The sequence below is a fragment of the Prionailurus viverrinus genome, chromosome B1, assembly GCF_022837055.1.
Source record: "Prionailurus viverrinus isolate Anna chromosome B1, UM_Priviv_1.0, whole genome shotgun sequence".
Classification (NCBI taxonomy): Eukaryota; Metazoa; Chordata; class Mammalia; order Carnivora; family Felidae; genus Prionailurus; species Prionailurus viverrinus.
This window is the reverse complement of record NC_062564.1, coordinates 6,869,095-6,887,806: the sequence shown is the minus strand read 5'-3', so window position 1 is coordinate 6,887,806 and position 18,712 is coordinate 6,869,095. Positions and strand designations below refer to the sequence as shown.

The following is an 18,712-nucleotide window of genomic DNA, read 5'->3' as shown; positions in this document are numbered from 1 at the left end:
TCCCTCTCTCTCTGCCCCTCTGCTGCCCTCTCTGTCTTAAAATAAACAAATAGAACTTAAAAAGAAAGGAAAGGCTTTGCAAAATGTAAAGCATAATAAAAATTTTATTCTTAAATTGTCTCCCTCTCCCTGATACCCCCTTCCCAAAAAACAACGATTTCCTTTAATCAAACCTAAAGATAAGATGACTGATTAGTTAGACCTGAACGTTGTTTGCTTTTATTTGGACGGGGGGGCCCTGCTTCGGACCTGGGAGTCAGGGCTTCTCGGCTGCTGCCCGCCCCCATAAGCCCTTCACTTTGCAGCAAACGGTGAACGCCCGGCAGGGCCCTCGGAAAGGCTCACAGTCTGGGGTCCCTTGCTTCAGGCAGATTCCACCACGCAGGTAACAGGGTCTTTCAAAGTTGAACGCCTTGGTGGCAGCTGGAAATGAAAAGGTGTTTGTATGAAGCCGCAGGTCTGGGGCAGGGGTGGGGGGTGTGCCAGGGACCTGGGGGTGTGGGGGGAAGCCCTCGATTTCCCCGCTGGACATCTACAATGAGTGGTTCAGCTCCAAGGCCTTCTCCTCTCATTTTTCCATGAGACATCATGGTTGGTGACAACCACTAGATGGATGGTTCTTCCTGAGGTGGGGACAACGGGACATTAACCAGAGGGTAACCTGTGCCATCTGGTGCTCCTCACTGATCCCCCACCTCCCGCCACCCCGCACCCATCCCCACCCTCACGGAACCATCTGAAGGAAGCCTCGCCCTTCAGAAGAAACTCAAGGCCACCACCATGACACGAGGGTCAAGTGGTCCCCAGGCGGAGCCTGTGTGAAGGATCTCTGTCTCCACACCAGGTGATACCAACAGGTGAGCCAGCGGATTCTGTTTCCAATCATCCGGTTCATCCACAGGGAAGGGGAGGGAGGAGAAGACAGCTACCTAACCAGCCCTTTTAACAGGATGTTTGGAATTCCCTCCGAAGGAATTCTTAAACTTTGCAGAAAGTTATTTTGGGGTGTAGACATGGCCTCCGAGTAGCTCCCTGATGCTTTATTCTTCAACTGTGGTTGACTGAGGGAAGGGAAACAACAAAGTGATGATAAGAACGGGCATCGTGCTTGGTATTTACCGGGCAGTACCTGGAAAATGATAAACACAGCAGCGAGGACCACCTGGAGAAGTCTCATGGTGACGGAGCTGAGGGTCCTGAAGTCCTGATGGTGAAAATCAGGAGGACAAGGTCAGAAGCCCGAGGTTCTGTGTCAGAGGAAGTCACGGCAGCCCAGAGGTTGGCGTCGAGATGAACTCCCTCTGCTTGAGGCCCCACTCCTCCATCGGCTCTGGCCCTTCTTGGTCCCTGAGCCCCCGCTGCTTGCCTTGTGTTTCTCTCCACATGTAGGTTGAGGCAGTGCTGTCTTTTTTCTTTTTTGCTAAGTTTTCTATTGTAATTCCAGTATAGTTAACATACAGTGTGCTAGATTAGTTTCCGGTGTACAATATATTCATCCAGCAATTCCATACCATACCCAATGGTCATCACAAGTGCAGCCTTAATCCCCAGTCCATATTTCCCCCATCCCCCACCCACCTCCTCTCTGGTGACCATCAGTTTGTTCTCTGGAGTTAAGAGTCTCTTTCTTGGTTTGCCTCTCTCTTTCTTTTTTCCCTTTGCTTGTTTGTTTCTTGAATTCTATATTATGAGTGAGATCATATGGTATTTGTCTTTCTCTGACTTATTTCACTTAGCATAACAGACTCTAGTTCCACCCATGTTACTGCAAATGGCAAGGTTTCATTCTTTTTTATGGTTGAATAATATTCCATTGTATATATACTCCCCGTATCTTCTTTAAAAATCCATTCGATGGACGCTTGGGCTGCTTCCATATCTTGGCTAATGTAAATAGTGCTGCTATAAACATAGGGGTGCATGTATCCCTTTGATTTAGTGTTTTTCTACTTTTGATTAATGCCTAGCAGTGTAATTCCTGGATCGACGGGTAGTTCTGTTTTTAGAGGCACTGCTATCTGACCACATGGAGTGATGCTGGCGTCCAGGCAGTGCCGAAGCTATAGCCCCTGCAGGTGAGTGGTAGGGGCCGGCAGTCAAGCTGCTAGGAAAGGAGAATGAAAAGAGTTCTTCACAGGTAAGACAGTTCATTGAGGCAAGCTGATGGGATGGTCCAGTGCTCCTTACAGAAGATCCAGAACGGTAATGGATTAGCTATAACCTTTTGGAGAGTCCATGTTGAAGGAAGAAATAGGGGAAAGGGGCACCTGGGTGTCTCGGTCAGTTGGGCGTCTGACTTCGGTTCAGGTCATGATCTCACAGTTCATGGGTTCAAGCCCTGCATTGAGCTCTCTGCTGTCGGCATGGAGCCTGCTTGAGATGGTCTGTCCCCCTCTCTCTCTGCCCCTCCCCCACTGGTTCTCTCTCTCTCTCTCTCTCTCTCTCTCTCAAAATAAGTAATAAATTTTTTAAAAACTTAAAAAAATAGGGGGAAAATATGCCAAATTATTCCTAGGATTTGAATTTTATCCTTTATTTTCACTTCAGTTACTTTTCTGACATTAAAAAAAATACACTTTGGAAAATTGCAAATAATGTAAAAACTGGAAGGTTAAAAACAAACAAACTCATAGCTCTACCTTTCAATTATAAATGCTGTTTACAATTCAGAGTACTTTTGTTCTTTTTCCTTGTGAATAAAATGATGTAAATACTAATTTTTACGTTTAAAATATAGAATCATACTTCATATAGGTGGGTTTCCCCCCATGGTAAATATTATCTTGGAAATTCTTTAACATCTATTCAAATACATTTGCTTCACATATTTGGATGACTATACATGTATCTTTAGAAATTCACAGGATTTTCAACGTTTATATAAATGCCGATACATGGACAGTCAACTGCCTGGGTATTTCAAGTGTCATAGGTGTTCCCCAGGTGCCCACTCCAGAAACTGTTGTTACTACTTTATCCTCTTACTGACAATGTGCAAAAATATCTTTGGACTCTTGATCTTCTTATTGGTACTAGTTATTATCAATGTTTTCAATCTTTGCAAATCACATTAGTGAATAATAATACCTTCCCGTCTGTGGGCACCTGGTGGCTCAGTCAGTTAAGCGTCCGATTCTTGGTTTCGTCTCAGGTCATAATCTCATGGTTGGTGAGTTCGAGACCCAGGTCAGGCTCTGTGCTGACTGCATAGATCTTGCTTGGAATTCTCTCTCTCTCCCATTCTCTCTGCCCCTTGCTGCTTGTGCTCTCTAAATAAATAAATAAACTTAAAATAATAATAATTATTATTATTCCTGCTAATAATTATTATTATTATTCCTGCTTGCTTTAGTATATCTTGTTAAAATTATTTCTGAAAAAGTTGAGCATTTTTTAACAATGTTCATCGGTTATTTTTGTCTCTTGTTACCTGTCTATACACTTCACTTGGTTTTCTATTTTCCTATTCATCTGTTCTTACTGATTTCAGACAACTCTATAAACATTTAAGGTCACTCATCTTTTATCACGTGTGTTACAAAAACTGTTTCTGGCTTCCTTTTTGCCCTGTACCCACTCATCTAGTAGCCAGAATTCATGGCTACTCTTGAATGATTACTTTTTACTTTGTTCATGTTTGGTTTTTCTTAAAGACAGGTTTTGTCTGTGTGTTTACCTAATTATGTCTGTATTCCTGGTCAGGTCTGTCCTCGATTCTTTGGCACAGAGGTGGAAGCTGTTCTGAAAAGCTGTGACAGAACTGAGTTCCCAGCAGTGACATGGAGACTCTTTCGTGCTCCACTCAGAAATGGGAATTTCCCGAGCTCACAGAGATGCCCCCACTCTCTAGTCCTGTGCTGCCTCAGAGAAGAGGCACGAATTTGAGTTCATGTCTCTGTTCTCTTCTAACACGGAGGCTTGCACGGAAGAGAAACCAAACCACACATGATGGGAAGGTACGGACGATGACCAGACCTACCCTGATGTGACAGTACCTCAGGACACCCTGGAGAGAACAGATGGGGCATTTTGCATACTAGTCAGAGCACCTAAATCCTAACTTCAGCAGGTATCAAGTGCCCAGAAAGGCTCAGGTCGTGGGGTGGACTCCGTTCTTGTCCGCTCTCCTGCGTGTCTCTTCCTGTGCGGTGCTGCACGATGTTAACCGGCATTCCATACGATGGAATATTACCCATCCATGAAAAGAATGAAATCTCGCCATTTGCGATGATGTAGGTGGAATGAGAGAGTATAATGCTAAGCAAAATGAGGCAGTCAGAGAAAGAGAAACACCATGTGATTTCACTCATGTGGAATTTCAGAAACAAAACAAATGAGCAAAGTGAAAAGAGAGGCAAACCAAGAAACAGACTCTTAACTACAGAAACAGATGGTCACCAGAGGGGAGGTGGTTGGGGGGTGGGGAAATAGGTGATGGGGATTAAGGACGCCTTTGTGATGAGCACTGGGGATTCTATGGAAGTGCTGAGTCACTTTATTGTACACCTGAAACTAGTATTACATTGTATGTTAACTGGAATTTAAATAAAAACTTAAAAGGAAAAAAAATTATTTGCTTCTTTTCAGGGGTCAAGGGTCAACTGTATAAAATTTGTTTTTTTAATGTGGCATTAAAAAACAGAAAAAAAGAGTCAAGACCTCACTTATAGTTCTTGCCAAGATTCACGGCCACTCTCAATGATTCACTCTTACAAAGTAACTTTTCAACTACTTACTCAAGTTAAAAATAATTTTATTGCTTTGTTAACTGACACTGCATTGAAATGACAGGTTTTATTTAAGGAAAAAATGGATAATTGAGTCTTTCTAAGAACAAGGTTTCAACTTAATAGTTTTTGCCTTTCTTCAACATAACTTTTTTAAGACCTTCAATACAGGTCTTCATCTAGATCCAGGACATTTCTTGTGACTTTATCTCTAGATATTTTATGGGTTTTCTTTCTATTTGGGTTATAATCTTCTCTCTTTGTATTTGATAATTGGCTACTATTTGCATAGAAAATGCTATTGATGATCGACAATAATTTTGTCACTGGCCCCCCCGGTTGGACTGTATTGGTCTTCTTGTGATTATTTCTCAATGGATTCTCGAGCATAAAATCATAAATCTATAATAATTATGATTTAACCCCTTTGATTCTGAGGTACATATTTCTTATTTTCTCCTCTCATCGAATTGCATAGACTCACAATTACTGGAGCCTTCAGAGATCACTTCACCCAACCTACTTGCTTCACAGTGGGGGAGCTATGGTCAACCTAGAAGGTCAAGACAGTGTCACAGCCAAGCCTGCAGGAGATGCCTCCCAGTCACCACAATGCAAACTTTACCCTATTTCCCCCATTTTCTTCTTTCTTGTTCCCTTTTTCCCCCCTTCCTGTGTTAAAGATTAGCTTCCTTAATACCCAACAACCTAAAAAGATTTTTCAAAACTAGATTTAAAAAACAAGTTTTTAAAAAATGGATGCTTCAGTAGTTAATTGTTACATGTGACCTCTTCCATGAAAACCTTTGATTTTTGTTCCAGGACTTGATTATGAATTTCAACTCATGCATTAATCACAGGCTGTGGTTTCAGCCCAGATGTCTTCTGGGCATCAGAAACCAGTGTGTGTCCAGTGAAGGAACTGAGAGTGTTTTAATGACAACATGATCATTCAGTGCTTCTGTGTCCCCTGGACTGAGTCCACCACTCTCTGAGTGTCCAAAATTGAGCTGATTTAGTTTATACCAAGATTTCCATTTGACTAGTGAGAGCCAGAGAAAATCCACTTTGGGTCAAGGAACTTGGGCTACCACTCTTTATAAGCCCTGAGAGCAATCTCTGGAGGATGTAGGAAATGGGAGAAAAACTGTCCAAAGTAAAGGTGATTGATATCTTTAAGGAAAGAAAGTAGAAATGAAGGGAAGGAGGGGAATAGAAGGAAACAGAAAGAGAGGGAGAGAGGCAGAGAGGGAGAGAGAGATGAGTGTGTGTGGCAGAAAAAGAGAGAGAAAGATAGATAGATAGATAGATAGATAGATAGATAGATAGATAGATCACATGACTCTAGCAAAATTCTCCCTGAGTCTTGGGGCAGCAAATGCCCCGAGGTCTGTTCTCCCAGAAGGCGCCCTCGAGAAGGGCAGGCACCAGAGCAGATGGCCCCAGGTCAGCACTTCTGTTCTCTTTCCTACGATGAGAAAACAAAATACTGGCTGCTGTGTTCTCAGCCCACTCCCTGGCCTGCAGAGGTCTGAGCTTACTGACAACATTCTGACAAGATGGTCTCACTGAATGAACTCTTTCTCTCTCTAGCTAGAAAAAAAAAAAAAAAAAGAACTATCTTCTTGCCATCATGAACCAGCTGGATGTCCTATTACCTGTTGACCCATATTTCACCTAGGGAGACCATGAAGTCTTGAAAATTCCAGACTGGGTCTGTTTACTCTGTCTCCTCAGTATCGAATCCTTCTGGATGAACCAGGCAGACAATAACTTTAGCCTCAGTAGGAGTAGGAAACTCCTTTCGCAAACCATAGACACTTGGAATTCATGTCTTTTCCCTGTGCTAATGGGTCACCTCTCTCCAGATGCTTCCCAGGCTCTCCTGAGCCTTCCCTTCTGGGCCTCTGAACCTCACACTTCACACAGGGGAATTAAGTCACTCAGACAGGAGTCTCGCCGCCCACCACTCAGTACATTCCTGCTTCGAGGGAGAATCCAGGCAGGTGGCCTTCAAGCCCCCGATATCTTACTTTAGGTCAGTTTAAATGAACTATATCATCTTATACATGTAGATAGGTGGCTTTTGGTCTTCTGAGGCAGAGCTGTAAATATGAAAATGAACACCAGATGGGCCCAGTAACCGGTGACAAGCATCAAGCCCTCACCAAGAGCAAAGCGTTATGCTACCTGCTCTCCGTGATCACTGCATTTCATCCTTAAGACAACCCTTAGAGGTAGGTTCTCACAATGACTGTGTTCTACAGATGAGGCAACAGGGCCACACAGTGGCCAAGCAGGAACTCAACTCAAGTCTGAGTCAAACCTATGCTCCTAGCCGCCATGCAAATTCACTTCATGGAGCCTAAATTCTTCCACAGAAATAGCTTCGGGTGTCTTAGGAATATGATGCAGAAAAATAAGTGGTACGTTGAGATTTGGGATGCTAGGTTCAAGTCCTGGCTCTGCCTCTGACTTATGAGTCACGTCACCTCGATCCCTCACCTGCAAAATCACAGAACTGGGGTAGGTGACATCCCAAATTCCCCCCCGCCTTGGCTCTGAGATGGGTGGTCCTAAGGCACTTGGGAGTGGTGTGCGTGTGCCCACAGGAAGGGTATCAAGTGTGAGTGGGAAGGTTAATGGGACCTTCTGCCTGATAATGAGGGAACTTGGTCTTGAACACACAGCCCTGTCCCAGATCCTCCCCAGTCTGCTCTCTGCCAAGCACTCACTCACCTCCTCTCCCTTCTGTGGGCAGCAGGGCAGCTTCCTCAGCCTCTTCTTCATTCTCCAGCACCTGTTCCTGGAGGTGCCCCTAATGGCCTGACCTTGTTCTGATCACATTGCGCTAGTGAACCAGAGAAACTGTTGAGTGGGCAACTTCCAGAGGAGCAGCTGGCCCTTGGCAGTCACCCAAGGGCTAGCGACAGGTTCTCCTATTAGCATTTGTGAATGTGGTTTCCCCAGTGGAGACTGACCAGCAAAAGTTTTAGGGAACAGAGAACTTAGCGCTGTCACTGCCTCTCAGGAAGGTCATGGGGAAGACACCTGCCTCCACCAAGAGCTGAGCAGGCGCCCTCCTTTAGGAGGCGTGAGGTGCGATGGAGGGTGCTGCCTTAGAAAGCATATTGCAAGAGGGGAAACTGAGGCTGTGAGAACTAGAAGACATGGAGCAGATGAGAAGAAGGAGGAACAAACTTCTATGAAATTGTCAGACTTTGTTAGGGCTAAGATGATCAACAAGTGGAAAAAGTAAGATCTCTGTGCAGAAGGGAGGAAATCAAAAGGAAATAGTGAAACATAGCAGAAGCAAAAAAGAAATGACACATGTTGAGGGGAGACAGATAATGAAACAAGGCATTAAACCACGACTAGACCAAAGCTTTAGCCATTGAATGAGCTGTAAAGTCGGTAAAGTCGTCCACCTGGGAAGAGTGAGGAGTTTTGCTGCCTTTGGTGTGTTCCTGTGTGTTCCAGTGTGGGGCAGGTGCTCCATAGGAGTACACTGGAAATAAGTGGACAAAAACAGTTTGAGTTGAAAACTACAAAAATCATTTGGGAATATTATTAAAAACTGCTCACTGCGGTACTTGGGTGGCTCAGTTGGTTACGCCTCCAGCTCTTGGTTTTGGCTCAGGTCTATCATCCTGTAGTTTGTGGGTTCGAGCTCTGCATCGGGCTCTGCACTGATAGGGTGGAGCCTGCTTGGAATGTTGTCTCTCCTAATCTCTCTGCCCCTCCCCCACTCATGCTTGCTGTCTCTCTTTCTCTCTCTCAAAATAAGTAAACCTAAAAAGAAAATGCTCATACACATGAAAAGATGCTCAACATCACTCATCATCAGGGAAATGCAAATCAAAACCACACTGAGATACCACCTCACACCAGTCAGAGTGGCTAAAATTAACAACTCAGGAAATAACAGATATCAGCAAGGATGTGCAGAAACGGGAACCCTCGTGCACTGTTGGTGGGAATGCAAACCAGTGCAGTCACTCTGGAAAACTGTGGGGAAGTTCCTTAAAAGATTAAAAATAGAACTACCCTATGACCCACCAACAGCACTACTAGGAATTTATCCAAAGGATACAGGAGTGCTGATTCATAGGGGCGCATGTACCCCAATGTTTATAGCAGCACTTTCAACAATAGCCAAATCATGGAAAGAGCCCAAATGTCCATCAATGAATGAATGGATAAAAAAGATGTGGTTTATATATACAATGGAATACTACTTGGTAATGACAAAGAATGAAATCTGGTCATTTGCAACAACATGGATAGAACTAGAGGATATTATGCTAAGTGAAATAAGTCAGTCAGATACATACACACACACACACACACACACACACACACACACACACACACACACATATGGGTCAAGTTTGAATTAACCAAGAGAAACACTGGAGCCAGAATACCTGGGTTATGGCTCCAGGGACACTCCCTGGGCAGGTAGCTTCGCACCTCTGGGCCTTAGTGTCTCATCTTGAAAATGAGAGCACTGAATTGGAATTTCTGGGCAGATTCACAGGAGCAGCACAGCAATCAAGTGAGAGGAATTATAGAGAGACAGAAGTCAGTCAGGTGAGCACCCTCAGCCCTCACCAATTCTCAATTTCTCCCTCTCTCCTGGCCCCATTTCCAAGGACACAGTATGCTTGACTCAGCACCATTCATCAGGAAAACCAGTCCCTCTGCTCCTACAGTTTGCCAGTTACTTATCCAGAACCAGGGTACAAAATGAACAAAATACGATCTCAGAACACGAAGGGCCTTGGGCTCGATTAAACAGATGAACTCTGTCACAGTTCATGACTGTCAAGTGTAGTAAGCCCAAAGGGTCTCACAGAAAAGGACAGTTGTTGCTCTATGTCGTGGGGGTAGGGGCGTGGAAGGGAGAAATTGGCAAACCTTTTGCTATGGAGTTAACCCTTGATCTATGTCCTAAGAGATGAGTTGACATTTATGAGGCAGGCGCCGTGGTGAAGCTCATCCAAGAGAAAGCAAGATTCTGGGCAAAGATCTACAAGCATAGATTTATTTTTTTTTTTATTAAAAAAATTTTTTTAACATTTATTTATTTTTGAGACAGAGAGAGAGCGAGCATGAACAGGGGAGGGTCAGAGAAAGAGGGAGACGCAGAATCCGAAGCAGGCTGCAGGCTCCGAGCTGTCAGCACAGAGCCCGACGCGGGGCTCAAACCCACGGACCGCGAGATCATGACCTGAGCCGAAGTCGGACGCTTAACCGACTGAGCCACCCAGGCGCCCCTACAAGCATAGATTTAAATGTGAATTTGGGAAATCATAAATGAGTCCTTTGGCTGAGGTACAGGAAAAAGAAAATATTGTAGGATATATAGAATCAGATCTTGGATGGTTGAATTTGTCCATATGTAAAGAGAAGACATTGAAGGATTTTAAACAAGATGACATTGTCAAATATGCAATTTAGAAATAACTCTAAAGTAAGATGGATGTAAGATGGATTCAGGAAGCCCAGGTAAAGGACTATTATCAACCAGAAACTTCTGTGTTTGTTTCTTTTGTTTTGTTTTTTGTTTTTGTTTTTTTTTTTTTGAGAGAGAGATTGAGAGAGAGAGAGAAAGAGAGAGAGAAACACCACAAGTGGGGAGGGGCAGAGAGAGAGAGGGAGACACAGAATCCGAAGCAGGCTCCAGGCTCTGAGCTGTCAGCACAGAGCTCAACGCAGGACTCAAACTCTGAACTGCGAAATTGTGACCTGAGCCGAAGCTGGACACTTAACCAACTGAGCCACCCAGGTACCCCGAAACTTCTGGTTTTAAAGTGGGAAAGTAAAGATGGTGATTCTCCCCTTCCTCTCTCAAGAACTCCCCAAAAGCAAAACAAAAAGTAAATAAGAAATAGAGATGTAAATTTTATTATCTGCAAAACAAGTAGATATGTATTACTCCAAAATAGTATAAATAATAATGAATTGTCATCAAATTCATGATGTGGCCAGATTAGAGGGAGACAAGAAAGGCTACCTGTGCATGCCAGAAAATGCTGCCAGAGCACAGTTCTGCAAATCATGCCTTCACCCTAAAAGACACACCAACAGTCCTTTACCTGAAACAGTGGGATCAGGTGAGTGGGCAGGAAGTGGGAGATTCTCTGAACCCAGACTGGCACCACATTTCAAAAAGGAGGAAGGAACATGTTGAATAAGGAATCACATGAGAGTCTGTATTTGTAGGAAGCAGTCTGGTTATGAGGCAGCAGTAATGAGTCTGATTATAAGATGGCACATGGTATGTCATCCTGGTGGATTAGCCATTGAAAGATTGTATTCATTTCTATAATCTTGTGTCATAGGGAGGATTCCTGGTGCCCTGAAACCCACTTCTGTCTACTCCCTACAAAAGCCTCTTAAAAACAGAGAGTCCAAGAATATTTCACCTGGACAAAGATGAGTCACCATCAAACAGAAACCAAACCTAACCTTTCCAAAGATATTACCAAAAAAAAATTTTTTTTTAATGTTTATTTATTTTTGAGAGAGAGAGTCAGAGTGTGAGTGGCAGAGGGGCAGAGAGAGAGGGAGACACAGAATCTGAAGCAGGCTCCAGGCTCTGAGCCATCAGCACAAAGCCCGATGTGGGGCTCGAACTCACGAACCGTGAGATCATGACCTGAGCTGAAGTCGGATGCTCAACCGACTGAGCCACCCAGGCGCCCCCCCAAAAAATTTTTTAAGTGAGGAAGGAACAGGAGAAAAAAATGTTAAAATAGTAACCCCCAACTGAAAATATCACCATGAAATGGATAAAAATTCTGACTTAGTGAGCACCATAACTTAATAAAGAGGACGAAGAAATTACTTGTTTTGAAACAGGGGTAGAACACAAATCAGAGACACATTAACTCAGAAAAGGTATTCTGAGATAAGAAAAGATAAGAAATCTGAGCTTATAGAACAAAGGTAGGAAGTGAAAGAAGGAAATAAAACCACAATAGAATGGAGGCACACAGAAGAGACAGCACAGTTTTGGAAAAAGAGCAGAGGACGATGGAACAGGATGGAGTACCATGGGTTAAATGTTATGGAAATACATCAGAGTTCATGTGGATGAGCAGGAAGAAATGACAGACATGGAAGAGAAAAGAGAGTTGGCATTCACATAATCAGTGACTCTGAGAAGCAATTGGAAACACTTTAAGGATAAGATTTTAAAAAGGATTTTCAGCTGATAAGACTCCAGTCTACTAAACTGAAGTGGTATCCTAAGAAAATCTGACACAGAACAATCAATAACAAATTAATATCTCCATACAATTCCTGGATTTTTAATATAAAGAATATTCAGAATAGTAAGGTGAAACAATCAAGTTGCCAATATTATCAGGAAGGCCCAGACCTGTACAAAGGAGCCTTCAACACTAGAAGATGGTGAGCAATTCCAGCAAAGTCCTCAAGAAGAGGAGATGTGAGCCCATGCGGGTTTTTACTCAAATACTTGCCCTTCCATTATAAATGCAATGGGCATTTTTCAACACAAAAGGACTCAAGAAGGATAGCTCCAGTGAGAAGCTCCACTTGGGAAAGTGTGCTGGAGGACTGAGTTCAGCCAAAGGCAAGAAAGATGCAGTGTAGGGTACAGGTGTTGGAGTGAACGGTGAGCTGGTATAATGGAAGAACCATAGAAGAACACAGAGTGAGGACAGGTGTAGAACCCACTGCAAATGTTACAGAGGATGAAATGAGAAATTCTACAACTAGTGAATGATGGGAAGGAAGGGAAGGAAATGTCGGCTGATGCTCTCCCCCACCTCCCTGCTTTTATAGCTGGAAATCAGGAGACATCATGTAAACATGATGAATCAATGAACACACACCTAAGTGAAAGAAAAGTGATATTCTCAAGTAAAATTGGGTAGTAAAGGCTATAGTGAAAATTGGTAATTAGAGCATTGTGCACAATAGGGAACCAACAGAGAAGAAGGTTAATCGATTTCTTTGAAATTACAGTGGAAAAAGAGATCATTTACAATATTAACACAGAAAATATTTAGAAACTTAATAATGGATGTGTAAGAAGCATATGAATAAAATTTAAAATTTAGTGAGGACACAAAATAAGGTTTTTATAAATACAAAGGAATAGCATATTCAGAAATTTATAAATTCAATATCATAGAAGTCAAAATTTCTTTTTCTTTCTTTCTTTCTTTCTTTCTTTCTTTCTTTCTATATTTCTTTCTTTCTTTCTTTCTTCTTTCTTTCTTTCGAGTGAGAGAGGGTGTATGCGAGCAGAGGAGAGGCAGAGAAAGTGAGAGAGAATATCAAGCAGGCTCCATGTTGTCAGCACATAGCCTGATGCAGGGCTCAATCCCAAGAACCATGAGATCATGACCTGAGCCAAAATCAAGAGTTGGATGCTTAACCAACTGAGCCACCCAGGCTCCCCTAAGTCAAATTTTCTTAAATGTGATGTAATCTATCATCTACCTGTCTATCATCTATCATCCATCTAGTTAACTTACTATCTCATAAACCCAATAAAGAAAACCAAAAGGACTTTTATTAATTACCAAAATGGATTCACTCAGAGCAAATCCAAAATCTTTGCACATACAGCTCTGACTTGGCTGCTCTCCCCCTCCTCACCTGCCTCCTGCCCCCTCCCACCCTGGGCCTTGGCACCCTCTTCTGGAATATACTTCCCCCACAGATGTGCATGGCCCCATACCCCTGACCTTGTTCCCTATTCTCCATTACAGTTAACATCTTATAAACTATTTGCATTCGTTTTCTAGAGCCGCCATCACAAAGTCCCACAGACTGGGTAACTTCAACGATAGGGATGTATTTCTCACAGTTCCAGAAGTCAGAAATCTAAAGCCAAGGTGCCGTAGGATTGGTTTCTCCTGAGACCACTCTCTTTGTCTTGTAGATGGTCACCTTCTTGTGGGGTCCTCACATGGCCTTCTCTCTGTGTGCTCATATCTCTTCCTGTGGCCATATTTCCTCTCCTCATGAGGACACCACTCATAATGGGGTAGACCCACTCTATGGGCCTCATTTTAACTTAATCACCTTTTAAAGGCCCCATCTCCAAATACAGTCACATTCTGAGGTCCTGGGGGTTAGGATTTCAACATAAGCATTCTGGGGGATGCCATTCATCCCATAACACTATTTGATGATTTCCTCACCCATGCTTGTCTTCCTGTCTCCCTCTCTCCCACACACTGGGATGTAAGCTCTGTGATGGCAGGCACTTTTGTCCTTTTTGTTCTCTGCTGTATCCCCGGTGCTTAATACTGTGTTTGGAATATAGAGGAAACTAGAAACTGAATAAACATTTGTTGAAGAAATACATTTTTCCTTTTTTCTTAACTCATCCACAGAGCTGCCGTGTAGTTAGATTTAAAGTTGTTACTGCTTTTTTTATTTGCATTTTTATATGCCGTCTTTGGTTTATTTCCCTTATAATAAAAAAAAATATTCTCTCAACATTATTTTCAAAAGCCTCAGACCCCAAAATTTGGGGCTCAGAGTCATGCCATGCTGATCGCCAAACCAAGCCTCAAGATCACTCTCAGATCTTTTCCACTGTGTCTTGAAACCTGAGCCTTTCTTTACACCTGCCGGTTCATCTCTGGAAATGGTGGGTCTGGCCCCATCAGCAGTGCAGTGGCCAGGTTCCTGCATGCTGGAGAAACCAGACACTGACTTCCTGGATTGCCTGCCTCTTTCCAGAATTCTCCAGAGCTGTTGGAGCTGGGAAGACGCCATTACTTGGCATACCTGTAAGTCTAGCTTTGGCTAGGCCTGCTACTATCTCCGGTTGACAGATATCCAAGTCTGATACCAGAGACGCTCTTTACCCGCACATCTGCCGCTGGAGCCCACACAGTTATCAGAACAAAAGAAGCCCTCTTGATAGAGTGTGGAGGCAGGATATTTCTTCTGACACTCTCCCTGAGAACTCCAGAGCCACACGTGACCACCATCAGCTTCCTTCGGCGACACCATGAAGCTGGGAGAAAGTGAAGCAGATGTGTCAGGAGCAGGACTATAAGCAATGTCATACCCCAGCTGGAGTGCCTGATGCTCCCCAGACACACCTGGAGGCCCGAGCCAGCAATGACTCATCTTCCCCTTCAAGGGTGCCCCTGATGTTTGCACATCTTTAAGACCTCGTTGGTGTGGGCAGGCCGAGGGTGTGGGGGTGGACAGTGCATTCCCCAGCGGCCTCAGCATGCCTCCAGGCTTCCTCTGGGCCTTCTCGGGCCAGGAGGGAGAGGCCGGGCCTGTGTGGGGAGAGGGGAGAGTGGCTCCCTCCAGAGCCCCCAATCCACACTAAACTCAGTGAGCACTTCTTGGAGAAGGCCGAGCTTCCCCAGAACAGAGTCATGCTAAAAACAAAAACAAACAAACGAAACAACGTTGGCTGCTATAGGGATGCCAGAGTGGAGAGAGGATGAGGATGGGGAGAAGGGAGACTCTCTTGGCCTCTTACAGACGAGGGAGAGTCTACTCTCTGAAGCTGGGGGGCCCCTCCTGGAAAACGAGTCTTCTGGCCAGGTAGACTCTGAGCCTTTTGGAGCCAGAGAGTGCGCCCCAGAGCATATAATATATTTTACAGAGAGAGGGAGAGAGAGAAGCAATGTGAACAAAACCAAGCAGCTTTAAACATTAATTTGTCAGAAACAAATCTCCCCAGTCTCTGGTTTGCCCAGTCTTGGTAACTTTGGTGCGCTACCGATTAGTTTTATCATTAGCGTCATCATCTTACCTGGGTTTTATAACTATTTTCGTTAGTTTTTCAGAATTTTAAGTTTTTTTCCTGTTTTTTAATTCCCCCTTTGCCTTTTTTTTTTTTTCAACGTTTATTTATTTGGGGGACAGAGAGAGACAGAGCATGAACGGGGGAGGGGCAGAGAGAGAGGGAGACACAGAATCGGAAGCAGGCTCCAGGCTCTGAGCCATCAGCCCAGAGCCCGACGCGGGGCTCGAACTCCCGGACCGCGAGATCGTGACCTGGCTGAAGTCGGACGCTTAACCGACTGCGCCACCCAGGCGCCCCGTCCCCCTTTGCCCTTTTATTGCTTTCATTTCCCTGTGCTAACTTTAATCAGAGCAATTTTTTAATTTATGTTTTTAATGTTTATTTTTGACAGAAAGAGAGAGCAGGGGAGGGGCATAGAGAGAGGGGGACAGAGGATCCGAAACAGACTCTGTGGTGACAGGAGAAAGCCCAACACAGGGCTCGAACCCACAAACTGTGAGATCATGACCTGAGCCAGAGTCAGATGCTTAACCAACTGACAGAGCAATTTTTTTTTAAAGATACAAACCAAACATCCAATAAAAGAAAATGCAGCAGATAAATCATCACTGGTCACAAAAGAGCATAAATAGTAAGATGTCGCTTTTACTTAAGTATAATAAATATGTACAAAACAGGTTCCAACAGAATATTCATGAAATAATAGTCCTCCTGGAAGGATTGGGTTACAGGTGTTCTCAGGTTTCTCCTTCAATGTATATTTTCAGATTTCTTTCCTATGTTAAGCATGAATTGCTTTTGTGATAAGAAAAGAAATGGAAGAAATAAAACAAACAAGAAAAATGAAAAGAAGGATCTGAGATCGATTCGCGTTATGTTTAATATTTTAAGCCCAGTTGGGGCCGCTATGTCTACTCAGGCAGTATTTGCATAGCTTTTTCAATTTTGAAAATTACTAACAAAATAAATTTTCACATCATCCATTCCTAGCACTTTTTCTATGAAAACTGTACATGTAATTTATCAATTTCTAGAACATGTGTTTTTAAGATTTTTATTTTTTAAAGTAATCTCTCAATGTAGGGCTCGAACTCACAACCCTGAAACCAGGAGTTGAACGATCCCCTCTATAAAAATGCTTTCTAGGGGCGCCTGGGTGGCGCAGTCGGTTAAGCCTCCGACTTCAGCCAGGTCACAATCTCGTGGTCCATGAGTTCGAGCCCCGCGTCAGGCTCTGGGCTGATGGCTCGGAGCCTGGAGCCTGTTTCCGATTCTGTGTCTCCCTCTCTCTCTGCCCCTCCCCCGTTCATGCTCTGTCTCTCTCTGTCCCAAAAATAAATAAACGTTGAAAAAAAAATTAAAAAAATAAAAAAAAAATGCTTTCTAAATCTCGTGCTGCTGGACATGAAGGCTGTTTCCAGACAGGAGAAGCAGGAAAACTGGGTTGTAGAAAAAGTGGATGTGGAAGGCCACACACTCCCCACTGGTATTTTGAGTGGGGCTCCCCTCACGCAAGCTTGCTCTGCCCCACCTGCTGTGTGCTGCACCCCACAATTGTGGGCACCCTCCCGCTCCTGCAAGGAGAAACAATATACCAGCTGACACAGCCAGTCCTGAGACTGAATGACATCAGTCATCTAAAGTCGTCAGTCCATTGCCTAGAACGCAAGTTTAAACAATAGCTATTGTGAGTTAGGAGAGAAAAGTGCCCTCTAGGGACTATTTATTTTGACCTAAATGTTATTCCAAGCTACTCTTTATTTCCAGCACTTTACTTTAGGACACATTAGCAACTTTTAATTTTTTTATTGTTTTTACAATGATATAACTTTATTCTGGGGGAATAGGGTGGGGGGGGAAGGGGGAGTGGAAGAGAGTTTAAAATGATTCAAGCTTTTTTAAAAAGTATAAAAGTTAGAAGAGTATGAAAAAGAGAGTGTAAGTGGACTGAAATTCCAATTAGATGTTTAACATCTCTCCAGACACAGAACATATTTATACACACATTTTCCGAGTGGTACCACAGAATATATGCTGATCAAGACCTGCTTTATTCATTCAATAACCAATCAAGGACAATTCTCCATGTAGATATGTAAATGTATGCATATACATTTAGATACGTTACCATTTCTATGGCTGCAAGAAATTGCATCCTAAGACTATATCATGATTTATTTAATAAATCTCCTGACACATACTTACATTAGTTCCAACTTTCTACTGTTATGCACAATAACATGATGAATATTTGGACATACTTTTTGTGAACTGTCCAGTATACTCCTTTGGATGAATTTCTAGAATTGGTATTGCTAAGTCAAATGGTATGCATATTATAAATATGTGTATAGTCAAAGGCTCCATAGAAAAATTTGCATGAATTCACAGTCCCACTGGGAGAGCATTAATGTTTGTCTTTCTCCATGTACCACTCCCCCCCCCCCCCGCCGCCATTAGGTCTTGTCAAGCTTTTCCAACTTACCCAGTCTAAATCTACAGAGGCTGAAAATTTTTTATAAATCAAATATTTCAATTTCTGTGTCTGCGGGTGTAGCCTCTTCCCATACGCACAAAATGTCCCAATCACAGTAGCAAATAAAGTCCCAAACCAAATTACACCACCACATCTAACGACAACCATAAAATCCATAAAATACCTACAACATTCATAAAATACATTTGCATAACTTGGATGGATAAAAGGATATAACTATCCTGCAGATAATAAAGAACACTTACACGTCAGGGGCACAATTTCCTCCATGTTAAAGAGACATTATATTATAAACTACCTATTCCCTACATGAATATATAAATTTAATTCAATCCAATCAAAATCCAAATGAGCTTTCTGAAAACGGCTTGAGTGTCATTTCTTTTAGTTCATTGGGAACTAGATAGAACTATGACCCTAGCTAGGAGCATAATAAAAAGGAGGGTGATGAGGCTTGCCCTGATATATGTTAAAAGAACAGCTACCATACAGAAGTTAAACAGTGAGGAAGAGTGAAGAAAGAGGTGCTTTAGTGAAAACAAAAGGAACAGAGTTTCAGCCACATAGGTGAGAATTCAGCATTTGAAAGCAAAGGGGGAAATTCAGACATGTTAATCACTAGTTTAAGGAAACCGAGTAAACATCTGACCTGAAAAACAAAACGTGATTCCCAATGCATTCCTTCTGTCAAAATAGACTCCAATTATCACAGAGGTTCAA

At 43.1% G+C, this 18,712-nt stretch overlaps 1 protein-coding gene across 24 annotated transcripts in view; it reads right to left on the bottom strand.

The window, feature by feature from the left end:
- Positions 1–128: 128 nt before the first annotated feature.
- The window catches only part of LOC125164466 (uncharacterized), an 87,055-nt gene continuing 68,471 nt past the window's right edge, over positions 129–18,712 (bottom strand). For 21 of the 24 annotated variants that reach the window (XM_047857205.1, XM_047857212.1, XM_047857222.1 and 18 more), the window contains 3 exons: positions 14,591–14,742; positions 1,130–1,204; positions 129–423 (listed from right to left, as the gene is read on the bottom strand). In XM_047857205.1, the coding sequence (XP_047713161.1) occupies positions 257–423; positions 1,130–1,204; positions 14,591–14,742 (394 nt within the window). In that variant the 3' untranslated portion in view covers positions 129–256. Of the gene's footprint in view, positions 1,205–14,590; positions 14,743–18,712 lie in introns of all 24 variants that reach the window. The other 3 variants (XM_047857226.1, XM_047857227.1, XM_047857221.1) reach the window with 3 other exon arrangements.